The sequence below is a fragment of the Protobothrops mucrosquamatus genome, unplaced genomic scaffold, assembly GCF_001527695.2.
Source record: "Protobothrops mucrosquamatus isolate PMUCROS unplaced genomic scaffold, P.Mucros_1.0 scaffold663, whole genome shotgun sequence".
Taxonomy (NCBI): Eukaryota; Metazoa; Chordata; class Lepidosauria; order Squamata; family Viperidae; genus Protobothrops; species Protobothrops mucrosquamatus.
In genome coordinates, this window is record NW_015386951.1 from 159,501 (window position 1) to 173,109 (window position 13,609).

Below are 13,609 nucleotides of genomic sequence, written 5' to 3' on the forward strand. Positions count from 1 at the left end.
ATAAAGATAGAGGCCTTCAGCCTCCCAATCCCTGCTTAGAGAGGGATTTGCATTTCGGCCACGGTCAGGCCATATGCCCCCAATCAAAGGAAAAGCCTGAATCCAGTGTGCCAGAAGGCAGCCCAGCCACCACGCCACTCTGTTTCCTTCTCGCCCCCTGGGCACAGACGCAGTCACCGCTCCTCGCCATAGCTGGAGCGGAACTTGCAAATACCTTCATCCTGCATAGAGGCACTCCCAAGGCGCTCCCACTCATTGCCGTGCCGGCAGCCCCTCCAGCCTCGCCCTGCCAAAGAAGGGGGCGGCGGCTGAGACTGCAGCAGATTTGCAGCTTGTCAGCGGTGCTCAAAGGCTGCACAACTTTACTCCGGAATTTCAGGATTGTAAAGCAGAGGGGCAGCACCGTGTTTGCAGGCCTGGTGGCACCTGCTGGAAAGCCTCCTGCTTTCCCCCCCCCCTCGCAGCTACCTCCTTCGGAGCTTTCCTAGTCCCAATGGGCCTGCCAGCATAGATATGCCAGCTTCGTCCTGCAAAGCGCAGCTCACCCGGCGCTCTTGCTTGCTGCCATGCCGGCAGGAACGTCGGGACCAGGAAGGCTCCGAAGGAGGTAGCTGCTGGGGGGGTGTTAAGTAGGAGGCTTTTGATCAGGTGCCGCCAGGCCTGCAAACGCGATGCTGCCCCTTCGCTTTCCAATTACTCCAGAATTCCGGAGTAAAGTTGGGCAGCCTTTGAGCCCAAGCTGCAAATCTGTTGTAGTCTTGGCCACCGCCCCCTTCCTTGGCAGGGTGAGGCTGGAGGGGCTGCCAGCATGGCGGCAGGTTGGAGCGCCAGGGGAGCACTCCTTTGCAGGACGGAGGTGCTTGCAAGTCCCGCCCCAGCTATGGTGAGGAGCAGCGACTGTGTTTGTGCCCAGGGGGTGAGAAGGAACCGGAGGGGCGTGGTGGCTGGTCTGGCCCACTGGATTCGGGGTTTTCCTTTGATTGGGGGCTGGGATTGGCCGGCCCCTTGCTGTCTCCAGGGTGGCTCCGGGCAAAATGTAAACACCCTGCAGGCATGTCTATCCCCTCCTCCTCCTTTTGTCTTCGGTGTAGCTGCAACTGAATCCTTTCCCCAGGCTGCGTGCAGCTTCCAGAGGTGCCAGGCAGCTGGAGCCTGGTGCGGATCCTGGGCGCTCAGCAGAGCTCTGGCAACACCGCAGCTCCATCTGGTTCTCCCACAGGCCTGTGCTGTGTTGCCGCCACTTCAGCTCATCCCCACACTACACTTTTACACATTTTTAAACACTTTTTTTACAGTGCTTTTCAACCCATTGTAAGTGTACCACTTGCCAGGTGCTGACGTACCACCAATAGTATGCGTACCACCGGTTGAAAAGCCCTGCTGTCCAGGACCAAACCTGCTAACAGCTTCCTCTAAGAACAATTTAGTGCATACAGCACTGAAAACCTAATTATTATTTAATGTATGTAACAAGAGATTGTGTCTTCGTTCAAATGTAACTACCAGCACTCTAACTAATCCTTCATTGACACTTTACTCTTTGAAAAACCTGAATTAAGATGGGACTACCAGGAGTTATTTTCCATTGTAACACCGATCCCCAGGACTGAAGGACTACACTGGCATGAGATATAAACACCTTGCCAGTCCCAGCTAGATGTTCTGTTGCCTTCAAGCAATACAGGAATATTCCATTCTTGATAAAATTTGAATCTTTTATACAAGCACAAAAGATATGTGCATATTTTATTTTTTTTTAAATAAAAAGAATGTGATTTCACATCATATCTTGGTTATGGGAGAAATATATTCAAATCAGTGACAAAATAGCTTCTATATACACTTATTTTATACAAATAAACTAAATTCATTTGAATGCAAACGAGAGATAACAGAATTAGCTTTATGGAGATCCTTCATTACAGAGTAATACTAACTAGTACAGTGTTTCTTAACCTCAGCAATTTTAAGATGTGTGGACTTCACCTCCCAGAATTCTCCAGCTAGCATGCTGGCTGAGGAATTCTGGGACTTGAAGTTCACAGATCGTAAAGTTGTTGAGGTTGAGAAACACTGAACTAGTAGGAGCCGGATATTTGTGAACTTTCTGGGAAATTATTTTGTGTACCCTGCCAATATCTGAAGATCATCTTATTGAAACACATAACGAGTTCTACTCTTAGGCTCTGGAATCTCTGCTCTGTGTGATTTGTTTATCTCTGTTGTCATTCCATTTTTATAATCTCAAATTCCCCACAAAGAACCAATCTAGCTATTTCTCCCTGACAGTTGTGGCATAAACTAGCAGATGACAACTTGCAACTTCATCTTCATCATCTATCAAAGATTCTGAAGTCATTAATTGCACAGCACCTGGCAATTTCTTCCATCAGTCCTCCTTTCTTGCAAAGGAGATGAGATGGTGATAATTTCAGTTACAGGTGTTTTTGTATTTTTAATTGCTTCTGTTGACCATTTTTAAGCTGCCCTGAGTGCCTTACACGAAGACAAAAAAAAAGAGAACTTAAATAATTAAATGTAACATGCACAAGTTGGCATTCATTATTTCACATGAGACCTCATGTTTTGGAATGCACCCACCGACCATGTGCATTTGGCCTCTCTTAGTAAGTCCTGTGACTATTAAAAATATATATATATATACATTGACCTTCACAGTAGAGGTAGATATCTGGTTTTCTTTTCTTTTTTTGCTTCCTGCAATTTGTAAACCTCCCCCCCTCAAGATCTTTCTTTTATGTTTATGAAAGATAAATTTTGACAAATGCCACAAAAAAGTATGCAGGTCAACACATTCCACCTCATTCCTATTTTAACAGCAAAAGATGAACCTTAAGGAAATTTCTAAAATTGGAAAGGTGACCATTAAAATATTGCAAAAGTATAAGAACACCAAGAATGCTGGAAATATAGTGTTTTTTAATTATAAAAGAATCTAGGGTTGTGGTTTGCTTTTCAGTTTTTAAAGGGGGTATTTACTCTGCAGTTTGATGCTAGAATGTATTTCAAACTTCTCATACAGCCCACTAGAGGAATGCTTAGCTGTCTATATTAGCCTGTACATTTAATCAAATGTTTTACAGACAAACAAAAGGCTGCATTTACTTAAGGCAAACTAAACAGTAGAATCTTCTTTAAACAAAGGAGCTGTTTACACATGCAGCACTATTTCAATTAAATTACACTGATCCTGGAGAAATGTAGAGTTTAAAAAAGTACACAAAGCTGGTTTCGGTTATGTGGGAGAGGCTCAGTTTAAAAGTGACAGCTTATCGTTTTCATTTGGATCGAGGGGAAAAAATTAAAATGTTGAGATATATGTACCTGTTTGTCTATCTTCAACACAGTTTTAAAACATTTCCTAAAGTTAAACGTAAAGCATGTCATGAAAAAAAAGATGTATTTTATCAAATGACGATGTGACACCCTCCTGTCCCCTCTGAAGCCCCCCAGAACAACAATCCCATTTCTCTATTCTCCACTTGCATATCAGTTGTACTCTGAGCACAGCAAGTGATGTTCACTGGTTAGGGGGAGTAATTTTCAAATTCTTCCACAAAGAGGTAGCTGAACCAAAAAAAGGTAACTGAGTACATACTAATATGCCACAAACTCTGTACTGAGTCCCTGCAGTCTTTGAAAGGAAGATGGCTTCCTTTCTCTACAACACGACTGAAATCTTTGGGTCAGATATACAGTGGGGGGGGGAATTCACCCTCTTAATAAAACGTGCCCTTTGCTTTCTTTCCTTATATTCTATAGTTTCCATGTTTACATTTGGTAGGATTAGATCACGAGTCTTCAAACTTGGCCCTTTTATGACTTGTGGACTTAAACTCCCAGAATTCCTCAGCCAGCATGCCTGGCTGAGGAATTCTGGGAGTTGGTCCACAAGTCATAAAAGGGCCAGGTTTGAAGACCATGGATTAGATTAACAAAACAGTGACCCTGTTCAGAGCAGAATCTACTGTACAAACCATTCCTCAACCACAAAAAATGGAGAAGAGTAATAAAACCCTCCAAAGGGAGACCAATCTCATGTGACAACACTTAAAGAAACATTGAGTTCTAGCTGGATGTATTCTTCAGTATTGCTATTGATCTGTTATTCAATAGTTCTACTGATCTGTTGCATATGGTAGAGAGATCACAGTACAGAAAAACGAGGGAAGGAGAAATGAACCAAAACTAAACCAAGATTTTGTGATGTGGTCCAAATGGTATTTTTTATACTAATTAAAGTGGGTTTTTTTGTACTAATCAAAGAAAGTTGAGGCAGTTATTCTGTATGTAATGGTAATGGTAATAGTAATGCCAATGCCAACTGTTAGTCACTTAAAGTCAGCACAGGGAATAGCCAGATAAATTTAATAATAACAATAAATGCATACAAAACCAGAATTGGGAAGACAGCAACAGACAGCAAATTCTGTCTTTGTAAAGAAGCTGAAGAAACATTGGACCATCTAGTTATCTATTTCAAAAGGATTGCATAGACTGACTACAAACAACGGCATAACAAAGTAGCAATGGTACATTGGAATGGCTGCAAGAATTATCATTTGCTTGCAAGCAAGTAGTAGTAGGACCACAAAATAGACAAAGTAATAGAAAATGAAGAAGCTGAAATGCTCTGGGACTTTAGAATTCAAACAAGCACCTGCCACATATTTCCCCAGATTTAACAATTGTCAATAAGAAAGACAAAAAATTCTGGATAATGGACATGGCAGTACCTGGAGAAAGCAGAATAGAAGGGAAAAAAACTGGAGAAAATCCCGAAATACAAAGACCTATAAGTAGATGTAGAATGACTGTGGCAAAAGAAAGCAAAGGTAGTATCAATAGTAATAGTCCCCTTGGGTGCAATCCCAAAACATCTGAAGCACCACATGAACACCATTGGCACTGACAAAATCGGCATGAGTCAATTGCAAAAGACAGCTTTACTTGGAACAGCTTATATACTGTGACACCATGAAACAACAATATCTACCTATCCCAGGTCCTTGGGAAGGACTCCACAATGGATAAAGATACCAAATCCAGTCTAAACATCTGGCTGAGGGAGTGACCAACCATTACAATGACAAAAGGCCACACTTCCTGGATTCGCACATATACTATGCCAGTGACATCCTACGTTCTTGGGATAAACTCAATGTGTATGAAAGCCAACATCAGCTAAAGAATTGGCTGCTGTTATGCCACATTTTTAATAGTTATTATTATTGTTACCTGGAGCAGGCACAATATAAGCATTCCATTTGAAAAAAGCAGAAATTTACTTCGACATAGAAAAGACTCAATTCTTTAATACTTGCTGCTAATTCTTAGTTTTTACTATTTTACAGCTGGATCAATTAAGTCAAAGAAATTCAAATCCTGAATTTTAATCAGGGTTTATTTTAAGTTTTGATAAAGCCTTTAAATTCATTTTGGGTGAAAAGCGGCACAGTTTAGGAAAATGAAATGAAATTAGAATTTCTACTGCACTTTTATTTTTATTACGGAAGATGCTTTAAGAAAGTACAACCTAACTATTAAACCTCATTAGGCAGCTTCAAATGAAACAGATGATACATTCAGGAAACACTTATTCCTGCATATTTTTAAAGCATAGGAACAAATAATGAAATACAGTTTTCCACAAGAAAATTGTCTTCCATTGATTCTATCAATAGAAGACTATATAAACTTTAATTAAGAAAGTATAGCAATTTAGGTTTATTACATAAATGTGTATATTTTGAAAATACACATTATTTGTCATAGGACCTAGTTCTTGCCCATAAGTTGAAGTTTTTTGAGTGGTCATCTGTGAATTTGCATACAAATTATGCATTGCTGCAGGACCCATTCCAAATCTTTTGTTGGCTACAGAATTCCCGGCAGGAACCAAGTCCTGCAGACCTATTAAGCCGAACTACAAACAGCTCATAGTAAACCCCTGACTCTCTGAAAGTAACATAAGCAGAATACATAAGGAACCTAGAGGTCACATGATTTCATCCACATTAAGGGAGCAGGCTGTGTGAATTCACAGATGAACCAGTTCTGCCTCATAATCTCTATAATTCATCATAATTTCTATGACTCAATCAGCTAATTATCTGAAGATGCGCCTTCAATTATAAGATAACCGGGAAAGAATTGCTATTCCAAAAATTGTTCCTGGGAGAGGATATCCAATTGTAGTTTTGAGTGAAACGAGAGTTCAAGTGTCTGTGGTAGCTCAATAGAGGGTTTAAACGAAGATAAGCTGCAAATGTTGCCCTCTTCTAGAATGTGCACAGATTTGAAGGAAATTCTGTTTCCTTGGCATTTCATAATAAAACTTGATTACTGCTATCTCCTTTTATCCAAATGTTGGGGAATCCTTTAGATAGATTTTGGAAGGTCAGAAATAGATACTGGACCCTTTGGGATGAAGCTGTAGCAGAAAACAGCTATTCGGACATCATGAGGATGAAATAATCTCTCAACTAATTTTGAAGGGTACAATGGTACTTACAAAACAATGGTGATAGGAGGAGGAAAGTATATTGAGTATGTTTGCCAGCTTGGGTTATTTGTAGAAATAATAAAGGCAGGATACAAACAAATGAACAAACAAATAAACAAGCAAACAAACAATATAATGTCTTGACCAGGCATAGAAATCAATTCTGGAACAAAAGAAGTATTTGGGTAAAGTACTATTTTATTTCTATAAAAATAGTGAATGGAGAATCTCTGCAAAAGGAACACAACTCCTCTTTAAAATGAGCCAAAACTTACTGTGACATGCCATCCTCCATGACAATTGATGAAAAGGAATGATAGCCATTGACTCAAAAGGTTTTACCATCAACATGGAGAGAGTGGAAGATAGATTCCAGGCATGGACTAATGGAATCACTGGCAGATACAGGCAAGCAAGGCTTTTCATGAAGTGCTTTTCCAGTTAATTAGAAAAAAGGGGGATAGAATCCTTTGAAGGAGAAAAAGAAAAGATGGCTACAAGATGTACTCTTATGGAAGACAGTCCCAAGTGTAAAAGCAATGCCAAAATAGGATGAACTTGATATTGCAGGTGATGGTTATTTCTGTAACAATTTTCATTATGTTCAAATTCCCCAAAGATTTTCTACTTAGAGAATAGGAAGCCGTTATGGATAGTTTCTGAGAAACCCAGTGGACCTCTTCTCTCTTGATTTTGAGATGGGAAAAAAAATTCTCCAAACTGTAAGATGGAATGAATCAAAAATTGAGGTTTACAACTGCTCCTGCTTATTAAACTGTCAGGATAGTTCAGGAGACAGTGATCAAGATGCAGCATAGGAGGAACATTTAGTTGTCGAAACAAGAGTTTAGTTGGTCAATTTTCAAGATTCTGATTAGAAAGAAATAAATGGAAAAGAGTATGGAAGCAATTTCTTCCAATAGAACAGAAAGGTGTAACCTTAGAGACTACAGATTTATTCTGACTTTACTGCAGAAACTTTGGGATTGATCCAAGATGGCAAAATACTAATTTTGAGTGGTTCAAATGATCAACAAGGATGCTGTCATTTTCAAGCATATTGATTGATAGCAATAATAAAGAATGCAAGATCATCAATGCCATATCTGCAGTGTAAGATGTAAAAGTAGGATGGGTCTTGTTCCAGCTTGTTTGTTTTTATTTGCATTCATAGCCTTACTTGATACAATTTGTACTAAAGAAAGCCTAAAAAAAAACTTCAAATTGTTTCCAAACTGTTAAAAGACATTGAACTTACATTAAAACATTGATATGCTGCACAGCCTCTAGGATGATCTATGTATTTTAGATGCAAAAAGACTAGAGATGAGCTTCCAGCTCTAAGATACATGGTCAACATTGAGAATATCTCAGGAAGACACATAAAAGTTACACATTTGGTGAGATTCTCTAATCAGTTACTACTGCATGGACTTCTTGGTGGAAGGAGGGGGACAAGAGAAAGAGATGTTGGACATGCTAAACTAGGAGGACAGGATGAAAGTGCCCCATCTCTGAGCAAATCCAAACATGGGTGAAATAAATGACTGAACTTATGATTGTCATGTGGCTCAATCGTTAAAGCCCATGTTTTGGTCCTTACTTTGCTACAAATATCTTGCATGCAGGAGACTGTAGCTTGTACATCTGGGACAAAGGGAGGAATGTGGTTTCCTTGATAGCAGATATAATCTATGAGAGGAGAAGGGAAGATTTTTTTTTAGTTTCCTTTTGATAGGTAAATCCAGATCCTATAAAAGCAGAAACATATGAAGGGTATGGTGAGAAAGCTTATACAACTGTGAGTCATCTGTGAGTCAGTTACCAACTGAGTGTTGTGGCATCCTAAGGCACCACAGCAAACTCACAGGGACACCATGGGATATTTTAAAGTTTGAGTGAAACACAGTGGTGTTCAAAATTTGTCAGTCACCATACAAACTACTAGCTCAAGGTTGCTATAGTTTTGGCCTATAGGTACAGTGTGAAAAAAAATTGAGACACTAAGGATGCTGTGGACTGATAAAGTTGGAGAGCCTGTAAAGCAGCGGTTCTCAACCTATAGGTCGCGACCCCATTTGGGGTCGATCGACCATTTCACAGGGGTCGCCAAGCAAGACTGTCCGCCATTTTTTTTGTCCGCCATTTTTTTCCCCTTTTCCGGCGGGTGCCTTACCTCCCTTGGGCTGGGCCAGCTGGTGGTCGGCCTGCTTCGTCTCTGCCGCTTGCCAGCTACGCCTCGGCCGGCGCACGGGGTGGAACCACGCATGCGCGGCACTCCTGGGCAGGGAAAGTCCTCGACTTACAACCGGTTTAGTCCTCGACTTACGACCGGTTTAGTCCTCGACTTACGACCGGTTTAGTCCTCGACTTACGACCGGTTGGGGGTCACGGCATTAAAAAGATTGAGAACCACTGCTGTAAAGGTTGGCATGAAAACATAGAACCCATGACAATTCTGAAGAGCAGGGAGTTTATGAGCATACTAACCTTGATGAGTATACTAACCCAGATTGAAATGAAGGTGGGTGAGAGTTTTGAATTATGATTGCATAAGCTACAATAATGCAAAACTGATTTGCAGTTTGCTCAGTAAAGGCCAGTGCAAACAAAACTTTCAAATTCCAGAATTCTGAAGGGATAAAAGTTCAAGGAGGAAAGAGAGCTCTATAGATCTTTCATTTTGTGTGTGGCAATACTCACTGAATTATGCACTACATTCTAAAGGTGGCAATTCATTTTATGAAATATTTTGCAAAACAACATGATATAATTGTCCAAAAACTGATTCTGTAAAGAACGAAAATATGGTTTTATAAACTTAAAAATGTCAAATTCAAATCAATTTCTAGGGCATGCCCAATTTTTAAAGTACAAATAAAACTTAGAATTATTTAGCCAGCTAAAATTGGTATTCTTTGGAGGGTTAAGGTCCATTTTCTCACAACATTCAATATTGTGTAAACACCTTAGAACTGAAAGTACATTTTCAAGAATTCTATTCAATGGCAACAGTTGTTCACAATAACTTTCTGTTGAACTTTTAGCCCCATAAGGTTAGCATTCAGGAAGCTCAGCTGCTATCTAACAAACTTAATTAATCAAAAAGTCATTTCCGAGCAGTAACTATGAGTAAAAGTGCTTCAAGTATGCTAGCAAGCCTACAAGTTAATCAAAATGCTAATGCAGTACAAATTAAAGTTGTGATTAACATTTCACAGTAGCTGCTTAAGTGAATTGATCACACAAATGGGTTAAGCATTAGTCATTTCCTCCAGCACCAACTGGGAAAAAGGTTTGTCATGAGTTTAGGAGGAAGGAGTAATTGTACTTCAGGAGAACCGTATCATCAAACTGTCACCAAATATATTACAATGCAACAGTTCCTATGGCTATTTGGAGTGTTCAAAAACAAACATGTAAAAAAATCATAAATATTGAAAATGAATTCTCCATTTGGGGGCAGGTGGGAACTATTCAACTAGTACTATAAGGGGGCTTAATTTTTATTTTTATTTTTATGTATTGTATTTATATACTGCTGTAATCAACACAGGCACGCTCATTTATGTTTATGCTGCACTGATAAATATTCATATTTATCTTCCCTTCAAAACAAGTATTAACCCCATCAAATATAAGGTGCTTTGTAAAAGTGAATGGAGGTGCTGACTGTAGGGGAAATTTATGTTATGACAGCACTGAAAAAGGAGGTTTATGACCAGTTTTTGAAATTGTGGCCATTGTAGCATCCCTGATTACAATTCAGGTGTTTGGCAACTGGCATGGATTTATAATGGTCACAACATCCCATAGTCACCTGACTGCCATTTGTGACCTTCACAGCCAGGTTCATACAAAGCAAAGTCAATGGGGAAGCCAGCAGGAAGTTGCAAGTTGCGGTCACATGATGTCATGCTTAACAACAACAGAATGATTAGCTAATGACTACAGCAGGAACTGACATTGAAGATTGGGCGCAGTCACATAATGATTCACTTTGCAACCCTGTTGTTTAGTATTGGTTCCAATTGTGGCTGGAGAGTGAGGATTACCTGTAATATCTCAGTACATTTCTTTATAACTGTAAAATGCCAGTAAAAAAACAAAACATCAACACTGCAGAATCCTGACAACTTGAGGCTGGAATACTGGAAAGGAAGATGTTTCAATAACTATCATCCCAATACAGCAAACAATGCTGGAGACTTCTGTACTAGAAAAAGAAAAAAATCTTTGGTTTTTGGCCTTGTAAGAAGCCAAAATAAAAAAATAAAGTGTTTGGGCTATGTTTTTGACAATTTAATGTAGTAAAATTAAAGTATATTTTATGATAAAGGAGTCGTCGGATGTCAATTGATCCACATGCTTGAACCTTGAAGATAGCAAAAGGCTTCAAAACCTCTGTGAACCTTGGTAGGATGAACAGGATGAATTTAATAGACCAAGATAGGCTGCCCCAGCTAAGCGAAGTTACATTGTAGGACTGTTTGCTAATATCATACTCATTTTTCTTGTTTAGACCAACCCCAAAGCATGTACAGTGGTGCTTAAAAGTTTACGTAAAGAAGTTTTGAATGCTCAATATTTCTGCGTAAATGTCAACTAAAATGTAATCTGTTCTCCACACAAGGAAAGGCTACATCAAAGTCCTGACCGTAATTCTATACAAATGCTGTGCCAGGACCTGAAGCGATCAGATCACACATGGAAACCTACCAACATCCCTGAATCGAAGGTCTTCTGTGAGGAGGGTGGGTTAAATTCATCCAAGTCTATGAGCAGGACTGATAAACATCATCAAACATATTTAGTTGCTGTTCTTGTTGCCCACTTATAAAAAGCAAAGATTCACAACGTTTATCATATGCAAATATATCGCTTTGTATCATTTTCTTCAATAAATAAATGAATCAGAATAGAGATTTTGATTCATTTGATTAATTGGCTTCTCTTTATTTAGTTTTAGAACTTGGATGGACAATAGATCATGTTTTAGATCATATTTAAGCAGAAATAATAAACATTCAAAAGGGTTCACAAACATTTAAGTGCCACTATATAAGTCTACGATTATGAGTAAGAACTGTTTCTTATTTTGATATAGCATATTCAGGTGAAAATATGTATCCTCTTCCTGCCAACAAAACACCACAAATAGCTGTACTATTATTTGAACTTCATGCATAGGGCAATAGGAGCAGAATAAATATTTTCATATAAAAGTGTCCTTCAGAATGAAGAAAGTTGTTTTTTCTCAAGCTGAAAGCCAAAATAAATATTTGTGTGTGTAAACAGAAGGATGGTTTTGACACAAAACCCGGATATAGCAATGCAAGGAATGAATATCTCCCTCACTAGGTGTGGAACAAAATAACTCTGCTCTCAAAGGAGAGTGCTGAAATGCGCTTAACATATACAGGATAAATAGTTCTCAAAAGATTAAGGCTGAATATCATAAGGGTAGCCTTATGTCACAGAAATACTGAAATACTAAAATTTCTAGTAATGTGGAGTCTTCATGAGAAGAGTTGCTTCTATTTTGGTAATCGTATTTAATCAGTGTTAGGTGGAACTGTATCTTATCAACTCTGAAGGGAAAGAAATACATAATAAACAGTCATAATGATCTTGGCTTAAAACATAGATAACGTTATCAAATTCCTATTTAACTTTTTAACCTTTCATGCAATTCATTATATATGTTGGCCAGGAACAGGCAGTGAGAACCTGCACGGACATCTACAGTACAGTGATAAATGTCAAAAATGTATATACACTAAAATGATTTTTGGTGATTACTGGTTTGTAGCAATTATCTGGAGCTTGTAAGTATTTTTTGAGCAATTATAAACATATGCATATTTACAAAATACTGTATATCAAGCCAATATGTTTTGTTTGAATAAAATAGGCAAAATATTTTGTTAATTAAGGCCTATCTACCACATATGACTGATATGTGATGATGCATGAGATAAGGCCTATGAGATGGAAGGACACTTTGATTCCCATAATGGATGAATGGTTGCAAAAGCTGATGGAGCTAGCAGAAATGGCTAAATTGGCTGCTTTGATTAAAGAAAAAAACACAGTTACTTTTGTTTCTACTTCGAAACCGCTTCTGGACTTTGTGCTTGAGATGGAAAAAAATGAAACCTTGATTTTGGGTTTTACCGATTAGATAAGTTTGTTGTTATAGAAATGGCTAGTTTGTACTATTATGTAAAAGGAAAAAGTTGAGGTTTGATGTTATTATCTTATTCTACTGTACCAAAGGGAGTTGAAAGCCAACGCCTTTTCTTTCTTTTTTCCCTTTTCCGTACACTTTTCCCTCACCCCTGCCTTACTATTTTCTTTTGTATTTTATACTATAAACTAATAAAAAAGAGATAACGTCTATGAGATATGTATTAAAATGCGTGACTACATTATGATGTAATAATCAACATGAGCAATTCAGGCACATTTTCAAATCTAGATTCTGGAAGCCAAAAATACCAAACTAGACCATTAAGTATAAAAAAATTAATTGTACCTGACATAGTCTGATTGACTGGTCTAACACCGTCTTGGTATCAGTGACATAATCTGGACATGGAAGCACGGCACGTTCAAAGTGGGCTTGCAACAGAAGATGACATTTGGTATGTGAGCTGTCAAAAGAATGTGAGTTGACTTCAATGGGGAGACATTTGGCCAGTTCGCTATTCATTTGATCCTCATTGTGCCTCACTGGGAGATCTGTGTATTCTTCAGCATCCTGAAAAAGAGAAAGAGAGAGAGAGAGAGAGAAAACATTAATGAAAAGAAATGGAAAGAACTGGGATCTAGATAACTAGGAGCTTGCTTTGGCAACTTTTATCCAAGCCCCCAATAAAACCACTTATCAGAAACGGGAACCTCTGCAGCTACAAAGGGCCACAACTAGAAAAGGACAGATTGGAAAAAGTTACCTAAGTGCTCCTAAAGCTTTCAGATGTATTGCTAATCCATAAGCTGAAGTAGCGCTAGAGAAAAGCTGGATTACATTTACAATATAATAATGTGTTTTTCTTTTCAAATGCTTTTCAGAAGAAAATG

The 13,609-nt window shown here is 38.7% G+C and overlaps 1 protein-coding gene across 1 annotated transcript in view; it reads right to left on the reverse strand.

Annotated features, from left to right (window-relative positions):
• The window catches only part of ASCC3 (activating signal cointegrator 1 complex subunit 3), a gene marked incomplete at its 5' end in the record, with an annotated part of 204,773 nt that overhangs the window by 10,553 nt on the left and 180,611 nt on the right, over positions 1-13,609 (reverse strand). Inside the window, one exon of the mRNA XM_015818005.1 lies at positions 13,065-13,289. Coding sequence (XP_015673491.1) covers positions 13,065-13,289 — 225 coding nt within the window. The remainder of the gene's footprint in view (positions 1-13,064; positions 13,290-13,609) is intronic.